The following is a 21,973-nucleotide window of genomic DNA, read 5'->3' on the forward strand; positions in this document are numbered from 1 at the left end:
GGCCCCTTAGAATTTATTGCCCATGCTTGTGTTTTTATAGGCATAAAGAAAATAAACGGCCATCAGTTTGCACCTTGTTTAGGGGGAGGCACAAAGGAAAAATGAGCTTGTATTTCTTTTTTTAAAGATTTTATTTATTTATTTGACAGAGAGATAGAACAAGTAGGAAGAGAGGCAGGCAGAGGGAGCAGGGAGCCCGATGCAGGGCTTGATCTCAGGACCCTGGGATCATGACCTGAGCCGAAGGCAGCCGCTTAACTGACTGAGCCACCCAGGTGCCCCATGAGCTTGTATTTCACAGCACTCAGCCTCCCCCGTCCCTTCCCTAGTGCATGGTATCTAGATCAGGTTCTTTGGAAGCAGAGCCTGAGACAAGGGTTCAGGTGTTTGTGATTTATTGAGGGCGTGCTCTTCAGAAAAACTTTCTATGAGAGGAATGAACACTAATTGAAAAGGGCTGAGAGGGGCGCCTGGGTGGCTCAGTTGGTTAGGCGACTGCCTTCGGCTCAGGTCATGATCCTGGAGTCCCGGGATCGAGTTCCGCATCGGGCTCCCTGCTCGGCGGGGAGTCTGCTTCTCCCTCTGACCCTCCCCCTCTCATGCTCTCTCTCTCTCTCTCATTCTCTCTCTCAAATAAATAAATAAAATCTAAAAAAAAAAAAAGAAAAGGGCTGAGAGCAGAGCAAATGTGTTCCCAGGTAGCAGTCAGCCTTGTCCTAATTCACAGGGGAGAAGGGAGTGTAAGTTGCAAAGTTATCCACCCTTGAGGAAAAGGTGCTGACTTTTGATAGCCCTGTCGGTCAGTCTTTGGTTGTGGGCCATGATGTGGGAGAGCATCAAGAAACTCAGTTCAGGATGCTCTCCTCAGTTGAGGGCGATGGTCTGTAGAAGGAGGCATCTGTTGGCCCAGAAATATAATAAAAACCCTGATGGAGGCATTCATCTATGTAAATTGAGTCCTTGTAAATTGAGTCTCTCTCTATATATGTATGTGTATATAAACGTGTGTGTTTATATATATGTATATATGTATGTGTTTATAAACATACATATGTTTACCTTTGAGCACAGTTGTTTATCTAAACATCCTTTAATGCTATAACTTATTTTTTAAAATGTCTTTTGTATGAGGTTAATCCACATGAAATCACCATTATTCAACAGTTATTATTCAAGTTAGTCAATGGTTCTTGACCTACAAAAGCATAAATTTTATCAGTTTTATATAGTTCAGCCTACTTGCTTGTCTCATTGCTTTATTTTGTTATCCTTTTACTTATTCAGTGTAACAAAAGCCATTTATACCATGTGGTATTTACATAGTGAAGGAGTCTTTTATTTTGAAACTTCAGGACGGAATGTTCCTATGTGGTTTCATCTTGCTTAATATAACCACTGTTTTACTCCTTTCACTAAAATGAGCATAACATTTTTTCAGATTTTTAAATTTGTTGAAGTTAACCCATGTGTGACTGATTTGATACAACTCAGACATTTCATTTACAGCCATGAAATAATAATACCCATTTGCCCTCAATAAGCCATATGTTCCATATGTTCTGTGAATCAAATAGAAATCTTTTGCGGAAGAAATGACTGTGGGGTTGGAACCCTCCTCAGGTTGGTTAAAACACTATCTTAGTTCTGTTGAGGCATTAAGATGAAGTATAAGACCTCTCCTTTGCTCTCAAAGAATTAGAGGTCAACCACTAATCTCAATACTTTGTATTACTAAGAATATATGTTTGGGGCCCCTGGGTGGCTTAGTTTGTTAAGCGTCTGGCTTTTGATTTTGGCTCAGGTCATGATCTTGGGGTTGTGGAATCAAACCCATGTTTGGGCTCTGTGCTCAGCGGGGAGTCTGCTTGAGATTCTCTCTCTCCCTCTGCCCCTCCCCCCTCTCTCAAATAAATAAATATATTTTTTAAAAAGGATATATGTTTATGATGGTCATATCTTCCTGTTCATTGACTTTTTTTTTACTAGTATATAATGTCTTTTCTCGTCCCTTATAATTTTTTTTTTCTTAAGGTCCATTTTTAAAGATAATAACATTACTATTCCAGTTTTATATTGGCTCATATTGGATAGGTAAATCTTTTCCTCCTTTTATTTTCAGTTTTTATGTCTTGTGTGTGTATCTTTTCTCGACCATATGTTTTCCATTACTCTAATTTCTTATCTCTTCTTTCTAGTTTTCCACCCAAGAGATATGGCTTTAGTTCACTAGTTTAAAAGTGATTCATTCATTTTTTTTAAAGAATTTATTTATTTATTTGACAGAGAGAGACACAGAGAGAGAAGGAACACAAGCAGGGGGTGGGAGAGGGAGAAGCAGGCTTCCCGCTGAGCAGGGAGCCTGATGCGGGGCTTGATCCCAGGACCCTGAGATCATGACCTGAGCCAAAGGCAGTTGCTTAACCAGCTGAGCCACCCAGGCACCCCTAAAGGTCATTCATTTTATTTTGTTATGATTGCCTTTAGCCTGGGGTCCACATTGATGTTCATATACCCCTATCAGTATCTAAATCTTCTAGGAAGACAAGTCCACTTGGCCCCTTCCATGACTCTCATCATGTTGATGTATCGTATTCTAGATTTTCTTTCATGGCGACACCATCCTTATTCAAAGTGTTTTATTACCCTACCTTCCTGTATTTCTTGCCATATCTTCTTGCATTTGTTTTTTTCTTATTTGAGTCTTTGAACCAAGAAGGTTTTTTTTTTTTTTTTTTTTTCCCAAGAAGGTTTTTTAAGGCAGTCCTTATTTGGCAAATACTCTGAGGCCTCATATGCCTGAGAATATATTTTATGCTTCAGTGTTTCAATGACTATTTAACATTTATCAAATTCCACGTGATAAAAATATTAGACAAATTTGGTAGTAATGTAAGCATTTTTATCTTAATTTTCAAAATATCTCAGTCTTTGGAATGGCTGAAACCTACTAACATAACATAATAACATAACATAACATAACATAGGGGTTTTCTATGGGCTTCTACACTTAGTAAATACTACACCTATTATGGTTTGAAGTTTAAATAAAAATTACCATGGTTGTTAGGATGTGGTTCTGTCAGGAACTTAGCAAGGAGTAAAAGAAGACAGATTAACCAGAGAGGAGATTTTAAGTGGAGGGCTGCCTCCTGTATGTAGCCTGTTTGCCCCACCTCCTTATAGTTGGACCCCATTCCTCCATCTTTTCATACATTGTTTCACACTACAGTTTGTGAATGATGTGAGTCCTTCCTAACACTCTCACCATGTCTGTCATATACCTTTAAACTGTTAGCACACCCGCTGCCTACCCACCATCTTGCCCCAGCTCTTTGATCCTGCAGTGCCTACTGCAGCTTGGTCTTAGATCCCAACCATTCCTGAGGGATTTGACAGGGATTCTTACTTTCCTGAGTCTTATAGTCAGATGGCCCTCAGCTCATCTGCCGAGTAATCATTCACACAACTTCTCCCTCTTCAACCTCCCCTCCTTACATTCTCAAAGATGCTCCTGGGAGTGTAGTGTTAGGGGAGAGCAGAGTGGGGTCTGGTAGGGGTTCTCTGGAGGTCCAGGGGAGCACAGATTGGCCCCATCACATTTGTGCCTGTTCCTCCTCTTAAGAAACACTTTTCCAAATTTTTGTAATACACCGACTGACAACTGTTGACACACTCCTGGGTTCTGGGATAGGTTTCTTGCAACTTCGGATAACTGGTTGCAAATTAGGAACAGCTGGGATGAGACTAAAGCAGAACAGGAACTGAAAAAAATATTTACCAGGCTGAATCTTAATACAGAGCTGTTTATTTTCTATTATATGTCCCATTGGGATAAAAGAGCTAATAGCCCTTATATTCTATAGAAAAGAAAGAACAGGGGGAGAAAAATACTCCCCCACCAATGTCTTCTGTGAAGAAAGAGACATTCAGTTTATGATTGTATTAGTGTTAGTATGATATTGACTCAATTGAAAGCGATGTTTTGCCTGTAGTACCAAGGAACTAATGGTGTCCTTGAAGGATAGAGGAAAGACAGAGAACAAATATGCTTCATTGTCAATTCCAATTTCAGTTTCTGGAATTTGAGTCCAAAAATGGTGTTGGAATATAGATCTTGTTCCATTTTCGTTACAACCTGGGAGCTGTGCAATGCAAAAAGTGAATGGTGTAGTTAATCCTCTCAGGGAAGTGGTTTTCCAGGTGAGAAAGAAGCAACTCTAGATGAAAAATGTGGATAAACACAGAGATGTAGTACTTGTTTTCAAAACAGGCTGAACACAGAGTAGATGAGAAAAAAAAAATTCTATTAAGCTGCCCTTTAGAAAGTGGTCTTTAGAGGGAGGGATTCTAACTGTCCCAAGTCTATGCCTCCTGGGATGAAAGAGAAAAGACCAAGAGTAAAAATAGTATAATTTGGAAATGTTCAACCAGATCTCAAAAGACTCATTACAAAGATCAGAGCAGAAGATTCTTGTTTTCTTCCTGGTATTAGAGTGGTTATCAGACTTACTGGTACTTTCACTCCAGTATAATGACATTAATGATCAGCGCTTAATAGCAAGTTTTCTCTGGGTTTATCAGATTCCAACTGAGTTTATGATGATACCGAGGGAACACACGAAGGGATGTTGTGAAATTTAATAGTGTTTATAAAAGCTCATGCAAGGGGCAAGTGTCGCTGTTAAAAACTGATACTAAGGATTCCAGGGAGGAGTCTATGGAGAGTTCATTTTTACCATCACTGGAGGCACAACTTCTACCTCAGCTGTGCTTCCGGAGATTCCAAAAATGAAGGCGATTCCAAAACGAACTTTTTGTCTGAGACAGCATCATTTATCAATGAACAGAGCTGTGCTTACACAGACTCACCAAGTTATCCAACTAGAGGAGGTACTAGAACTCATCTACTTAGGGCCCAGATTTTAAAGATGAGGAAACCAAGCTCAGAGACAAAGTGATGTTCCCTAAGTCACACAGGGAGTTAACGGCATAAGCAAAATAAAACAAAAAAAAATTAAGACTTTAAGTAATCTCTGCACCCAATAGAGGCTTGAGTCGGGGCTCGAACTTACTACTCTGAGATCAAGAGTCACACACACTCTACTGACTGAGCCAGCCAGGCAGCCCTGGCATGGGCAATTTTTTTTTCTTTTAAAGATTTTATTTATTTCAAAGAGAGAGAGAGTGCAAGTGAGCCTGTGAGAGCATGGGGAGGGGGAGAAACAGAGGAAAAGGGAGAGGGAGGAGGAAAGAATCTCTAGCAGACCCCAAGGTGAGTGTGGAGCCCCATGTGGGGCTCGATCCTAAGACCCCCAAGATCATGACCGGAGCCAAAACCAAGAGCCTGAGTGATGCTCAACCACTTGAGCCCCCCAGGTGCCCCTGGCATGGGCAAATTTTTAAAACCTTAGGGCAAAAATAGATGCTGCACCTTTAAATTCTAATACTACATATTTAAACTACTGATGTTTTGGAATTTTAAAAAATATTTTAGGCTAATGTAGATGAACTCTTTAGGACATAGGGGTAGGAGTAGCGTGTTTCTGCCTGTCACTGAGAGCAGGTGTTTCCTCATAGCACAACTGCCCTCAGAAAGGGAAAACTTGGAGCACTGCCCGTTTTGTACAAGGCATAGACTCATGAGCAGTGAAGTTGATCAGCTAGTGTTTGGTGCACGGTGGCTAGAGTATGATGGGCCCTAGCCCCCAGCAGCTGGAAGTCTTCACGGGAAATGAGACAAACCCATATTGAATAGTCTTCACTCACTTAACAAGCATTTGGAAGGGCTTCCTCTTTCCCATCCTGAGTGGAGTTGCCTAGCCTCAGTTCCTGATGTTCTCCAACTCACTGTGCTCATGCACTCTGAATTTTCTCCCTCTCTTCCCTTCAGCCTGTGAGTAATCTCTTTTCAGCTATTAACCCCGTATTCACTCTCTATACCCCTTCTTCCTACTAGGACACTTATCCTCTAGATTCAGTCTCTGGGAAAGAGATTCCTTCATCCTTCTAGACCAGGTCAGAGTGCTGTTTTGAACCCTCACAGCCCTCTGATCTTTTACTTCCTAACACACTATTTTGTGTTTGTTTCTCTATATTCCTGATGAAATCATTAAGATCTGTCTCACCCACTGCTCTGTGGTCTCCAAGGGCAGGGGCGATGTCTTTTTTTCACCTTTGTATCCCTAACATCTAGCAACAGGTCAGGCACACTAGCAGTTACTTAATTAAAAAGATCTGTGGTAAATTATGTAATTATATGACTGTAATACAGCTTAATTGATTAGGACATTTTGAATATAGTTAATTTCAGTTGTGAGTAGATAATATTTGAAAACTATCCATCCCTCAGTTCATACAAAACTGTTGGCTGTGGCCTTCTTACTCAACCTGTGGTAGCGTTGGCATAAGCTGGGAGCCACTTAGAAATGCAGGGTCTAGGGCCCTCTCCAGACCTACTGTGTCAGAACGTAAAGATGGTAAGACTTCCCAGGTGTTTCCTGTGCACTGGGATATGTTGTAAATGAGGGATTAAGAACGCAAATACTTTCTTTGTCCAGGCAGATCCCCAAAATGAATGAAGCAAGTCAGTTATATAGTAGAAGCATGATAACAGGTGACTTCTGACCCTTGGTCTCCTCTTAGCAGGATGGTGGGGTCTGTGTTGACGTGAAGACCTTCAGCTTCATCGAATACAGACAGGTGGCTCTACAGATCTAGATGTTGGCAGGCCCGGTGTTGCAAGACCTTTAAGCAGTTCAAGAGAAACCAGAAACACAGACCTGCATGGAGAATCAGTAGCTTCCAACACGGACAACTAAATTCAATTCCTTTTCAGGCAAAAGAATTGCAAGGGTCAAACAGAACATACGTGTGTGATAGTTCTAGTTCCAAGGTCCCTGGTTTGCAAAATTTCATATAAATGAGGAGTTTTTTAGGAATGCAGTAACAAGTCCTAATTCCTCACTAATTCAGAATTCTTTAATTTTGCAGGTCAGAAAATCCTCTTTTCTTTAGCCATCTCATTCATTCATTCTTTCATTCATCTATTTACCCAGTAATCATTTAGTTGTACTCGGTGCTGAGCGGGTCCCGTGCCAGGTGCTGAGGACCTAAAAATGAAAAACACATAATCCACACGACTTCCAAAGGCTTAAGCTCTCCCGATGGCAATGTCATACTTATGAAATACACGGTTTTATGTCGACAGTGCTACAACAGTTTGTCACATCTATTTTTGAGAGATGTTCTTAGGAAGGCTGCATTGTAGCTGGGGTGGTTCAGAAGTCTAGATGGGCAACAGAGGTAGAAGGTACGGCTTACCAAAGACAAAGGGAGTGAAGGAGATTTATGAGATGTGGTTCAGCCAAAAAGCAATTCCAAAGGACTAAATCCTTTTTTTTTTTTAAGATTTTATTTATTTGAAAGAAAGAGAGAGAGGAGGGGCAAAGGGAGAGGGACAAGCAGACTCCCCGCTGAGCCAGGAGCCCGAAGCTGGGCTCCATCCCAGCACCCTGGGATCATGACCCGAGCTGAAGGCAGATGCTTAACCACCTGAGCCACCCAAGCGCCCTCCAAAGGGCTGAATTCTGAATAGCATTTGTAGCACCCTTGACGATTTTAAAATGTTAACATTTCTTCCAACACTTTCTCAGCTTCATGATTTCTGGCAGACAAGAAAACCTACTTCATCTTTGTGCAGGAGGGAGAGCTCCTTCACCAAAGCTAGAGCTTTGAATTCCGTTTCTCAAGTAGAGTCAAGACTTAATGGAGTGATTCAACCACATTTTGCATATTTTCTTTTTTTTCTAGTTGTCGGGGTTCTCATTTCTCCAGTTGGTTGGAGGGCATTTATCTTTGTTAGACAAGTTCCCGTTACCTCGGGAGAAGCAGTGACATTTACGAGAAAGCCACACTGGTAGCAAACGCTTCATGAGGCTTTATGAGTTTGGTGGCAGCTGTAATCAAGAGCGTAATAAAAACCAACTGTTTTGTCTCATTTCATCGGAGCTTTCTATTTCACTGATCCTCCTATGAATAGTGTTCTGATGATAAAATTAGTAACTTTTCATGTGTGTGTGTGTGTGTGTGTTTTGAGGCATAACAGTAATTTGCTTTCCAGAACACTTATGACCAAGTAAACCGGCTTGGATGACTCTGGCCTTCTACACCTACTCTCTGGATAGCACACCACTCACCTATTTAGAATATTTTATTTTATTTTATTTTTTTAAGTAGGCTCTATGCCCAACATGGGGTTCGAACTTAGACCCTGAGATCAAGAGTTGCTTGCTATACTGACTGAGCCAGCCAGGTGCCCCTGCAGAATTTATTTTAATGTTTTAGTGTCACTGTCTCCATTCTGATTGTGAGAAGATTTTCACACCGTGTTTTATGGACCCCCCCCACCCCTGCACCTAGCATCTCTAGCCCTCCTTCACTACAAAATCTCTCCATTCAGCAGAGATATCAGCATTCAGCATTATTTCTCTCCAGTGCTTCAGTGTGTCTTCCCTAATCAGTAACATAGCGACATGTCTACCTGATGCTTCCTCACTCGTCCTAGAGAGTAGGGGGTCTAGAGTCACACAGGAAAATCTTGAGTCTATTCCATACTCCAAGACAATGCTTTAATCTAGACCTCTTCTTTATTCTCTCCCTCAGATTACTTAAATCTTCCAAGCACCTCCCCCCGCCCCCGCCTTCTGTATTTTGCACATCAGCCACATAGACATTTTTTGAAATGAAAATCTGATCACACATGCCCCTCTTCTTGCTTAAAGTACTTCTGTGGTTTCTCATTGCCTGGAGAATGAAGCCAGACTCCTTAACTGACACATAAACTCCATTGTATTATGTCTCCAGTGTGGCCCTTCATAGCCACACCAGGCACTCCTGACTGCTTCTGGCCTCTGAGTGGGGCACTCATGCCTTTAATCCGTGGCTCTTCCTTTTGTGAAATGGCACACAGCACTCCCTTCCCTTCGCCCCGCATCTCGTCTCCTGAGTACCTTCCTTGCATATTACCACTTCATCCTTGCTTTGAAAGCACAGTGTGTGGCATTTTCATCCAGCTGCCAGTCATGGCTCTACCCCATACTAGTTCTGGACCTGGAATAAGTCATTCTGCCTCTCCATGCTTTGGTTTCCTCATCTGTGAAACAGGGTAATACTAGTGCTCACTTCACCAGATTGTTGTGAAAACGAAACAAATACATGTGATGAATGTGTCATGCGAGTACATAATTATTATGGCTAAATCTGTTACCTTTCAAGGGTATTAATATCACATTTTATTTTACATTTTCAGTCAGTTTGAGGATAATACAAAGGCAAACCCACTATGATAAAAAAAAATCATAAATAGAAGAAAGTATTCCAAAGCCAAACATAAATGATTTGGGGATTATCAATTAATCAGGATTAGTCATTTTCTGTTCTCTTTTGTTGATTAAGGTAATTAACACATAGTTTTTGAAATTTAAGATTAAAATGAAATGGATTTAAATGAATGAGTACCTATATTGGAAAAAAGGAATGGAATATAAAAATAGGTATTACATAATTGCTCCATTACTTTTCTAGTCTTAGCTGAACATCTTATTGGAAGAGTTCCAACATTTTAAATTTTAGGATATTTATCCTATTCTATTTTAGGAGACTAGGAGAGTGAAAATTTGACATTGTGCAAACTCTGATGATTTATATAATTACTACTGCAGAGCCTAGGTATGCTAAAGAGTCTGCTGCCTCCAGGACCAATTACCTGGGTCTAAGGTTTGAAATGGTACATAGGGTCCAGTCCTGAGCCATGCTGAAGATCTCAGGAGACCCTGATGAACAAGAGAAAGTAAGCACTTCCGGCTGATTTCTGGAATGCTATTTAGATCTCCAGTTGGCTCTGGGGCCAGATCATGCTTCTATTTAAAGCAAAGACCTCAGGCAGCCAGGAGTCCTGATGTTATGATACCCAGGACACTTCATAGTTGGGAACAGAGTGTAATGTTTGGGATTTACTGAAACTATAACTTTAGGTAAAAACAGACTCCATTCTTTTTATTTATTTATTTATTTATTTATTTATTTATTTATTTATTTATTTGAGAGAGAGAATGAGAGAGAGAGAGCATGAAAGGGGGGAGGGTCAGAGGGAGAAGCAGACTCCGCAGGGAGCCCGATGTGGGACTCGATCCCGGGACTCCAGGATCATGACCTGAGCCAAAGGCAGTTGCTTAACCAACTGAGCCACCCAGGCGTCCCCAAAACAGACTCCATTCTTGAAAATCTGCTGGCACAGAGGGAGGGAAACCTGAGGAAAGGTGAAAAAGGACCTCTTTGGCCTTCCCAGCAGCCAATACTGGCATGGTCCTGGGGTCGAGGCCAGATCACTGAGTTTTACTGGAGGATTAGGAAGTAGGCGCTCTTCTACTGAGTTACTGATCATATCAGGACCCGCCTGAGAGTGAAAGCTGGGCAATTATTTTCATACTCCTGATTTGCCCAGGACAATAACAGAAACAAGGAATGTTCTTGGCACAACCCTGATGTTGGAATGAGGAGAGATGGCCAAAGAGAGGAGCAAATAGATTTATTATGAATGATAGCTCTCCCCTGCTTTCCATGTGCGAGGGTCCCTCATTCTGCCTCTCTCTTTTTCTTGCATTATCTATGTCTTTCTCCTATCTTAATAGGTTTAAGTGTATGTCTAATGCTCGGATGACCAATGCAATAATCAAATTCCTATAGAAGCACAAAACCTTTTCTGTGAAAAAGTCACTGTGTTGTAAACTACATTATAACAACATACCCTATAAGATTACAGTATTTATGAAGTCCTTGTATGTTGAGATTATTACTGTTTGCAGTAATGAACAATGCTTTTATTCCAGGTAAGCATTTACTATCTGTAGGAACATCTGCATTTACTGTGGGTCTAAGCATGATTTGTTTCTTCTGCTTTGGAGCTTTTCAATTTGAGGCCTATTGTGAGGACTGAGACATAAATATAGCTCATTTCCTCTCTGTGAAATCTGTCAGTGTGTTTTAACAATTCATTCAATCAATAAACAGTTAATAAGTGTCTATACCGTATGCCAGACACTGTTAGAGTTTATGTGGGATACAACGACACATAAGATGTGTTCTTATGCTCAAAGAATTCACCACTGCCAGTTTTTTTTTCCGTGTCAAGAATATCTTCCCTTGTTTTAATAACAAATCAGTTCAAATCAAATGTTTACACTTGGAAGAATCTACCATGATCAGCAATAATATACGTATGTCATTGTCTAACTATTTAAATGAAATGTAAACATTTATTTCTCCTCACTTCTACCCCCCAATGTCATCCTGGGCATCTTTTCTGTGAAGCTGAGTCATCCAATGGTGGCTATTCCTGAACATGAAACTCTTGATTCCAAAGAGGTAAATGTAAGATACAATTAGAGATGTAGTTATCCATGTCCATGTGATATTAGATTGTAGAAATAAATCTTATTTAAAAAAATATTAATAAGATCATATTTTTATCCCCTTTAAAAAAAATAAAGCTAACTGGCCCACTTCGTGGTGTTCAGAAGTAACTGATAGGTGAGTAAGTAAATTCTTGCTTCTTAACATGGAAGGGGTTCTAGAGGTACCGATGTGTGTGGCACTTGATCACAAACCAGCTCCCCAGTGTCTGTCTTTGAGATTTCCACCTGGATTCATATGTGAAACCCTGTTGTCCTCTCTTGATGGTCAAAGGGTGTCTGTAATACGTATGGTGGGTCTTGTGAATCAGACACCCCAGTATCTCCTGCTGTCTCCATTTCAGCTCACTGGAGAATGTCTGCTGAGCTCACCGAGCCCTGCCCCTGATCCCCTGGTAAATTCTGCTTACATCAGGTAGCATGTAAGCAAAAACATGCCAGCTGAAATGTAGCCTCTGATTTTCATACAAATGTGTAGCCGCTTTCGGCTCAGGTCATGATCCCAGGGTCCTCGGATCAAGTCCCGCCTCGGGCTCCTTGCTCAGTGGGGAGCCTGCTTCTCCCTCTCCCTCTGCTGCTCCCCCTGCTTGGGCTCTCTCACTCTCTCTCTCTTTCTCGAATAAATAAGTAAAATCTTAAAAAAAAAAAGTAAGAAAGATTTAGATAGTATAGCTAGAGATTTGGATAGAGAGCTGGACAGAGTATGGTCGAGTTCTTAAGAGCACAGGCTCGAGGCAGTCAGATCTGGATTCAAGTCCTGATGGAGCAGACACTTCCCAGCTATTTCACTTTAGGCAATATACTGATTTCCCTCAGCCTCAGTTTCCTCATCTGTAAAATGGGAATAATAGTACTTAACTTCCTTTTGTGAAGATAAGTAAAATAAGGCATATAAAGTGCATAATACATTTTAACATATAGTAAGCGCTCAGTAAATTGACCATTATGATAATTCTCAATGCTGGCAAGAGTTCAGGGACAAAAAATAAATTTAAAATTGGAGAATGTCTGCTGACAAAATATAAATTTAAAAAACTCTTTGTATTTTTATAAATGTTATACCAAAGAGGCAAAGAAAAAAAATTCTGTACAGGAATTTTTAATTTTCTGTTAATCAAGAGCAAGAATTACTGAACAGTGTTTTCTTCTTCTACATTCTCTCAGATAAAGTGCCTAATGTGAGGGAAGAAAGTAATTTTTAAAGGACTTATCTTTCAGAAGGGAGTAATAGAGCTCATGCTTTAATTTCAGATACCCTTACAAATGAGGCATGGTCAATTTTACAGCCTTAAAGTTTAGAAAAAAAGCAAACATAATACAAAGGAGAGGTGGGAATAATAAAATTCCAAATAAAATGTAACTTTTCCCCAGGCAAATTTTCTACAATTTAGGGCATCTCATCTACTTTTCATAAACTGATGTTCCTAATCCTGCAAATTTTAAAACCTTTATCATATGAGACCATGTGGCTTTCTGTTGTAACATTAGGCATTAAACTAGAAAAGCGTGTTGTGAATAGGTGTGGATTTCTATCCTTGAGCACATCTTTGATTATTTTAAATAGGATTGGTTCCATGAGTATGGACCATATGGAAAAATTTTAATAGATGTAGCCAAAATACATTCCTGAAAAATTATAACAATTCACTCTGTTTTTACAGCTGTTTCCCTGTACTCTTGCCAGCATTGAGAATTATCATAATGGTCAATTTACTGAGCGCTTACTGTATGTTAAAATGTATTATGCACTTTATATGCCTTATTTTACTTATCTTCACAAAAGGAAGTTAAGTACTATTATTCCCATTTTACAGATGAGGAAACTGAGGCTGAGGGAAATCAGTATATTGCCTAAAGTGAAATAGCTGGGAAGTGTCTGCTCCATCAGGACTTGAATCCAGATCTGACTGCCTCGAGCCTGTGCTCTTAAGAACTCGACCATACTCTGTCCAGCTCTCTATCCAAATCTCTAGCTATACTATCTAAATCTTTCTTACTTTTTTTTTTTTTAAGATTTTACTTATTTATTCGAGAAAGAGAGAGAGAGAGAGAGTGAGAGAGCCCAAGCAGGGGGAGCAGCAGAGGGAGAGGGAGAAGCAGGCTCCCCACTGAGCAAGGAGCCCGAGGCGGGACTTGATCCGAGGACCCTGGGATCATGACCTGAACCGAAAGCAGACACTTAACCACCTGAGGCACCCAGGCGGCCCTAAATCTTTCTTCCTTTTAAAATCATATTTTAGGGGCCTGGGTGGCTCAATCAGTTAAGTGTCTGCCTTCGGCTCAGGTCATGATCCCAGGGTCCTGGGATGGAGCCCTGCACCTGAGGACTCCCTGCTCAGCGGGAAGCCTGCTTCTCCCTCTCCCTCTGCTGCTCCCCCTGGTCATGCTCTCTCTCTCTAATAAATAAAATCTTTAATAAATAGATAAAGTAAATCATATTTTAAAATATTGACAATTTAAAAGGGGAATCATTTATTTCATATTTATTTACATTTAAAGAATTCTGTATTTTTGTGTTACTTTTGTCTGCTTTGTGCAGACAAATGCATTATGTTATGCATTTATCTACTGGTAGGGTAGTATTTTTCTTACTGAGTTGTCAATTCTCTTTACATATTAAGGATATTAATTCTCTGTCAAATGTGCTAGCCCTTTCAGTGTGATGGTGGCAAATTGTGTAATAGTAAAAAATTGGATAATTATGTCCAAAAATAGAACGACTGAATAAATTTTACACCTTCAATGAATGTTTTCCTAACTTTCCCATTCAGCCATTGACTTAACAACTCGCTCTGCGTTTCTTGTCACTGATTAATTAGGTTCTTAACTTCAGTAACCTGCAGAGGCTTATCTTCTCTCCAACTCCAAAGCCATTCCTTCTGTCATCTGAGCTCTTTCTTTTTTTCGGACTAATCTCTACACTCAACATGGGGCTTGAACTCATGATGCCGAGATCAAGAGTTGCGTTCTCTACCCACTGAGTCAGCCAGGCGCCCCCAGATTTTACACATTTCAGATGAATGTAAAAAGAAATAATCAAATGTTCTGTTTCTTTCAAATGTAATAATTTTGGCTCAAACCCACATAGGTTGTTTCTACACAATAGGAGTGTTTCTACACAGTAATAGAAAATCAATTGGTTATTTAAACAACAAAGACATCCAGTTCAGATAATAAGTGCTGAATTAAGAACTTTTGAATGTGTTGCAAAAAAGAATAGCTTGGATGTCATATTTGCATTTTTTTGCACCAATTATCATAATTCTAGAGACAAAACTTAAAATTAAGCCAGTGGGTAAGATTAACAAAGGATGATTTCAACCTCAGGTTTGGAATACATGAGAATAAAGAAACTAAAGTTTGAAGTTTAATATTTATGAGAGATCGTGAGTTACTGTTGGTATTAAAAGAAATGTAAATAATTAAGCAAAAGGCCATTTTATTTTTCCAGTGTGCTGCATTTTATTTGTTAGTAATATTGACACATTTTAGAGCAATTTCACAATTTCTTACAACTCCTTATGATATGTGGGCAGACTGCAATATTGACCAGTATATTTTCCCCAAACCCTTTCTTTTTTATTTACTTGTCTACATGGCACCAACAAAGAAAATGATCTGTTTTTATAAAACAATTCTATTCTTATGACTTTATGCCCTAAGGAGTAACCCGTTCCCGTTAAATACCCAGTGAAAATAAAGAATTATGGAAAAACCTTGAACTGGATCTCAGAAATCCCCCCTTGTTTTTCTTTCATTTCCTGAAGACCGCAGTTTGTCTTTCTTACTACCAGAGACAGCGAGAGAGGGAACACAAGCAGGGGAAGTGGGAGAGGGAGGAGAAGCAGGCTTCTCACTGAGCAGGAAGCCCCATGCGGGGACTTGGTCCCAGGACCCTGGGGTCATGACCTGAGCCTAAGGCAGACACTTAATGACTGAGCTACCCAGGTGCCCCTACTTTGTAATTCCTTTAAAAACGAACAGACTTCAGGTTTCCCTGATTGGATTTGCCCATTGTTTTTATAAATCATATGATTTAAAAAATACACTTTAAAAGAACTACCTCAAAACAACATTTCCAGTTATAATCTAGTTCAGGGGTTTCTCAACTCTGGCTGAACATTAGAATCCACTGGGACTTTTTAAAAGCCCCAGTAGCAGGGTTTCACTCCAGGCAAACTTAGTCAAGATCTCTGAAGGGGGCAAAGGCTTTGGTTGTTTGAAAATCTCTCCAGGTGGTACAAATAGGCAACAAGACTTGAGATCTTCAAATTCTGGCTCCTTTCTTGATGGTCTAGGAAAGCAAATAAGTTTTTCAATCTCGGAAACAAAAATTCAAAAGTAAAAGCAGGAGAATCCTAAAGAAGTTTGTTTCAGGGAATGCTTTGAATTAATAAAAAATTGAGTCACATATTTCTGTCTAGCATGATAAAGATGTAACATGTGCTTTAACCTGATGGGTTGATTTTGAGAGCTCTGTTCTATGTTGAGATTCACTGCAATTTTCTTAGTAAAACCTAACATTTCTTTCTGTCTTCTTTGATATTCCATGCAAGTTTGGAAAATCCTTAGACTGGGCTGGGCATAGCATTTGGTGCAAGCTGAGTGTGGGGGGTTGAGTGGGGGGTATTACATTCCAAAGGATATTTTATTTAGCATTTTATATGGCACTTCAAAAAACACTTGGCCAGCGATGAACCCTCATACAAGCAGATGACATCCCTAAATTTTGATTTGACCTGATCAATTTTCAAAGAAGGTCACTTTCATACATGTCAATTGTTCACACCAAGGCAGTAATTTCCAAAGTGGGTGTATATATAACACCATCTAATTTATAGCAAACTCCCTGCCTGAGGTAAATGATTTCTGAGTAGAGTTACTTAGAAGAAATTAAATTCTCGTAGCAATAATTATTTCTGATTGTATTCATCGTATCTTGTGAATTCAGCAACTCTGATCCACAATCATTCTATAGCCCACTTCTCTCTCCGCAGGCTTAATTGTGAAAGTCATACTGGGGAATGAGATAGAATCAGACCTGCTGCTCTTCACATCGCCTGCTACATGCAGCCCTGGGCCTATTTTATTTTTAACTTGAGGGTCAATTGATTTCCAAAAACATGATTAGATGCAGTTGATTCTGACCTTTTGGATCCACTTGCTATTAACACAACTCGAGAGCTAATCATTCACCAACTACCCATAAACACATACTAGGCAAATTCTCCTGTTTTCTCATTCCTTCTCTTTGCAGATTTTTGATAAAAATTTAAGAGTTGGCAAGATAACAATAGTGCTAGCAAGGTGACTACGACTGATTTGCTGCTGTGGTGCATATAAGCATTTCGTGTTCATTTTATTTTGAATTCCAGAACCTCCATTGATGTTTAAAGTTCTAATCTTAGGGGATACATGTCTCGTTCCTTTATCTCTATTCTCCAGATGAGAACATAGGACAGAGAAAATAAGTGTCTTGTGAATGGAAGCCACTCTCATTTTCTGGTTTGATTCAAGGGTAAAAATGAAATTATCAAGAGAAATGGGCCCACTCTGTTCCCTTGAGGCAATTTCCCATAAATGTTATTTCTCAAAATCAGGCTTTGAAAAATCTTGGATTGCCGAGTTCAAGGTTGTAATCTCAGGCAAGAACTCAGAATCTGGATATTATTAACTGCTGATTAAAAGAAAGTTCATATGCTTTGATAGACAACTGGCTAGAGAGCCAGAGTAAATTTATCTAATAAACGCAAATAATATGAACACCTGAATGGATAGCCACCCTGCTTAGGCATCCAGGTAGACAAGGCAATGAGAAAGAGAAGGACATTCCTAGCGCAGATTTGGCACCCCATCAAAATGACTTTCCTGGGTTGTAAGCCCCCTGCCTGTTTTGGGGAAATATAACTTTAAAAAATTCTGCCAACCCAGAAATCATCTTCTTAGAGATAGTAGAGAAAGGAAACACTTTTGTTATTAAATAAGCATTAAACCAGAATGTGATAATCATCACAATCACAGAGATTGCAAAGATAGGAAGAAATCTCACCCTTCATGTAGCCAAGCAGATACAATCCATTATATACACGGTTCTCAAAATAAACAATAATTCAATTCATCCTCAAGTAAGAAGATTTCACAGTAGTATTTATTATATATAGTTCACTCTAAATTGCCTGGCAATTAGGGAAACTGTTAGTTTATTGGCTTTACACAAAGCAAAATTACACTTTTCCTATCTTGATGACAAGAGTCAGTTTTACAACTTGGAGCAGGTATCAGATAAAGTTAGGCCCTCAGAAACTAGGAAATAAGGGTGCAGTCTCACTTGGACATTTACTTACAAAGGAATGGTTCTCAAAGTCCTTGAGAAAGACATTCCTAGGTCTTAAAGCTGACAAAATGGCCGTTGAATTTTCAGAAGAATGTATATATATATATATTTCCAAGGGAGGAGAACGTATTTACAATGACAAGTTTTTTAAAGTAAATGCTCTACGAAGGAGGGAGGGAAATTGCTTCCCATATTTTCTTTTTTAAAAAGATTTATTTATTTATTTTAGTGGGGAGAGGAGCAGAGGGAGAGAATCTTCTAGTAGAATCCCCGCTGAGCAAGGAGCCAATGCAGGGCTCAATCTCGCAACCCATGAGATCACGACCTGAGCCGAAACCAAGAGTTGGACTGACTGAGCCACCCAGACGCCCAACTTCCCTTATTTTCAAAAAGGAGAATGAAGGCTCTTCTTTTTAATTTCTCTTCGTTCTTTCAACTGGTCGACAAGGGGCAGAACTGCAATCTGAAAGTCTTACTCTGAAGTAGTCAGTAGAAAGGCACAAGTGTCATTTATTTTTCTTTTCTAGGGACACATTCAATCTAATATAGGAGAGGTAGGGATTTGATGAGTTTGGGGTCTCTCCTTCGAATTCATCTCATTAGATTATTGTTGGGTTTTGCATTGGTATGAGAGTCATGGTAAAGCTGAGCAGAAGTCATGGAACTAGATGGACTTACATTACTCCGTGTGCTAATTTTTCAAGATAAGCAAAATAAGATCAGGGCTAATAAGTATTTGGAGCTCAAGTCATCCAGATATTAAATGTTTTGACCCCAGATTCAATGTGATGCTCTTTAGCGTCCATTATACCTATATTCTCTATAGAGAATACTACTTTTCTCTGTAGAGAATATTACTAAAAGACTACCTTTATAGGCCCTTAATTACTGCACATTTTATAGCTTCTGGCTTCTGGAAAATGAATTCTGATACTAGATCTTGTGTTTTCACACCAAAGTTAGTAGTTATGTAAATGTCCAAAATACATTTAAAATCTTTCAGAAAGCAGTGAGTATATAGCAATAAGATTATATACATTTCCTGGAAATAACTTTTTTTCTGGATACATGAAGTCTGGTTTCATACTTATAAGGGCACATATGTAGATCATTTTGCTTTCATTTGGCAGAGAAAAGTATACATGAATGGTTTTGAATAAAAAGGGAATAAAAATTTTACACAGCACATTCTTTTAAGAAATGCTTTCGGTAACATTGGCTTAAAGTTTTACAACCCTACATTACTTATTACCTAAAGTTCACTCAAAATAAAAAAAATTGGAATTTGAGTCCCTTCAAAATTATGCTTTTTAAAAATGTCTTAAATTCTTTCTTATTTATATTTTCTTATATCCAAAATAAGCGTGTTGTTCAACTGGCAGCGTGAGAAAATCCCAAGGCTTAGCTACCAGGGGGCTAGTCTGAAACATAAGGATTTATTTATTTATTTTATTAATGAACTTCATCTTTCTGAAATGTCAGACCTTTGTTTTTCCCAAGTTATTTAACACTTTATGTACTGAGATTGGCAAAGGAAACTAAAAACTTCACAAAATGTTGAAAACTCTGACTCTGTCATAGCATGATGAATCATTTCAAAACCAGCTGCTGAACTGTGATGCCAGACATTACTTTGATCTGCCAGTGGGTTCAGGAAGAACTGGGAAATAGTGCTGAGTTTGCCAGCATGGCAACGGAGGATGAACTACCTCTTCCTCTTCAATCTGACTTAACTACTTACATAATTATAAATCTTATATGAAAAGAATTCAGAGGATTTGAATTGAATAATGTTACGATCCTGTCTGCACTTATATCCTTACACGACTTCTGTTTTAAATACTTCCAGTGACACAGTTGATCATTTACAAGCCAGACACACTATGGGTTTTCGTATACGGCTAAGACAGACTAATGACTACCCCACCAACAAAAACAAATAGAAAACACTGGATAGGCTAGGGTTTCATTTCAAATGCTGTGGCCTTGGGCATGATATTTAATCTTTTTGAGCCTCAATTTCATTCTCTGTAAAACGAGATCAAGGGATAATGGTGAAGATCTGCATTTATGCGTGCAAAGTGCTTAGCATATAAAATACATAACACTTCATAAGCATTAGCTAAAGGATGATGATTCCTTTAAATCTCCTGTAGTATTCACCACCAAATGTTGGTACTTTCAGGAAAATCAAATAGATGGTAGTTTTTATTTGCTAGAAAGAAAAGGAGGCGATGCGATTTAGTCATTTCCTCCTTCTATTTTAAAGCTTCGGAGAATCCCAGATGATGAAAGCTGCAACTTAACTTATTTCATGACTGCTGATTTTCTGGGGCCAAAACAAATCAGTGCAGTGGTGGAGCTACCCCCTTGTTTTAGTAGCTTTTTTTCTTACCTCCTCCTTCTCATCTAACAGATTTAGTTTCTCCTAAATGATACAGAATGTATCCACGTTTCACAAACGATTCTGCTTGGCCACCTGGCCATGCCATACTCAGGTTTCCTGTCTGCTTTAATTAGCTGTTGTTTCTTTTAGAGTCAGGTCTCCCAGACCACGGCTTCATCACCCTGTGATCCAGCCCAGGACAAAGCAGGGAGACTTGTTTACAGAACAGCAATGGGCCTCTTCTCTTCTCCACCTGCCATTTTGGAATGCTCCATTGGCACCTGGAAATACAAAGTTATGGTCATTTCCTTCCATTAATGCCATTCCATCACATTGTTCGATCAGAGTAAATTTCTCTTCTGCCCTCATCCCTTGATACTTTCAAACTTCCTTTTTGAATTGTATAATCTACTAAGACCCATCCCCCTCAGTTAAGTTTATGTCTTCTGTTCTGGAGAGTCTAACCCTGTCAAATAGGACCATGTGGAGATTGATGGATAAAAAAATTATGAAAATCACTCCTGTGCCACACAGTAGCATTATAAAGCCAATTGAATCAGTACCTGAAACAACAACAGAAACAACAATAGGAGGCCCATTTGCTGTCTCTGTCTCGGTGTTTTGTAATAGTCCATTTTGCAAAAGCTGGGACTTGTTCCAGTCCCACTTCACTTTCCCTCCTTGTTTGAGAGATTACATTCTAGGGAATGGCGGAGTCTCCAGCTAAAGGAAAGGGGCGGGGCAGCAGCCGAGTGATTGATGTGTGAGGGCTTGTGGGTGGGAGGCGGCAATGCTGTCCCCTAAGGCTGCACCAGCCCCTCAAAGCCATCCTAACCCCTTGCCCGAGGCCAGAGCTGCTCTGCTGAGCTCTCAAGAGATCAGAGTCTGATGTGAAGGTACAGCTGCATGTCTTTATTATGCCACTAATTGGGTAACAAGAAAACAGCTCCTGTGGGGGAAAATAAACAAAAATTTCCTACTAGAAATAATTTTTTATATGAGACTCTTTGCCCAAATGTTAATGTATACATTTTCAGGTGTAGATCTGAAGTTTTACTTATCTCATCAACCTACTATTTTCTCTTGTTTTGTAGCAATGAAAGTTGGAGCAGAAGCTGAAAACACAGGCGGCGCTGAAGTTTTCTGGAATGCTGGTGCTAATCGTTTGCTAGATTTGATGTTTAATTTTTTCTTTTTTTTCAGTATGAGTGTTCCCTTTATGAACTGCAGTGCAGAAGTGGAACTAAAAAAGAGAAGTGTCCTGCAGGCATCTAACATCGCAGTACCCTACTAACACCCAGCGTAGAAAAGATTTATCTACAGCTTCTCGCACCACTGTTAGAGCCTCTAATGCCTTCTATTAAGCTGACAGCAATACTAACATGCCCCTATATTTAGCAGCCAAATAAAGAAGAATCATGGGTAAATAGAATGGTTGTGACTATTTTTCAACACCAGTTTTATTTAATGCATACATTACTTACTGAATCAGGTTTTATTTCCCATTTGCTTTATTTTTTTATGTGTAAAGAAAATGAACAACTTTTAAAAAAGGAACCCCTGCCTGCTTTCAGGGGATGCTAATATTCAAGGGTTCTTTGGGGTGATCTTGAACATGAGAAAGTTGGTAATTCACATAACTCACACAGGTTTCCTGTTCTGTTTGGGTTCCACACTACCAGGACAGACTACGTCCTGGGGGCAGCCTGGTGATGTTGAGCATCGTGTTGTTGGGATGTTCTTCACATTGTGGTTCCTCTGTTTGTTTCTCTGTCACGTGATTCT

At 39.5% G+C, this 21,973-nt stretch overlaps 1 protein-coding gene across 11 annotated transcripts in view; it reads left to right on the forward strand.

The window, feature by feature from the left end:
* MLIP (muscular LMNA interacting protein) overlaps window positions 1-21,615 on the forward strand; it is a 250,970-nt gene extending 229,355 nt beyond the window's left edge. For 9 of the 11 annotated variants that reach the window (XM_034991716.1, XM_034991709.1, XM_034991718.1 and 6 more), the window contains 3 exons: window positions 11,368-11,421; window positions 11,547-11,586; window positions 21,283-21,605. In XM_034991716.1, coding sequence (XP_034847607.1) covers window positions 11,368-11,421; window positions 11,547-11,579 — 87 coding nt within the window. In that variant the 3' untranslated portion in view covers window positions 11,580-11,586; window positions 21,283-21,605. Of the gene's footprint in view, window positions 1-11,367; window positions 11,422-11,546; window positions 11,587-21,282 lie in introns of all 11 variants that reach the window. The other 2 variants (XM_034991710.1, XM_034991720.1) reach the window with 2 other exon arrangements.
* Window positions 21,616-21,973: the final 358 nt, after the last annotated feature.

The sequence above is a fragment of the Mirounga leonina genome, unplaced genomic scaffold (assembly GCF_011800145.1).
Source record: "Mirounga leonina isolate KUSES-001 unplaced genomic scaffold, KU_Mleo_1.0 Mir_53, whole genome shotgun sequence".
Classification (NCBI taxonomy): domain Eukaryota; kingdom Metazoa; phylum Chordata; class Mammalia; order Carnivora; family Phocidae; genus Mirounga; species Mirounga leonina.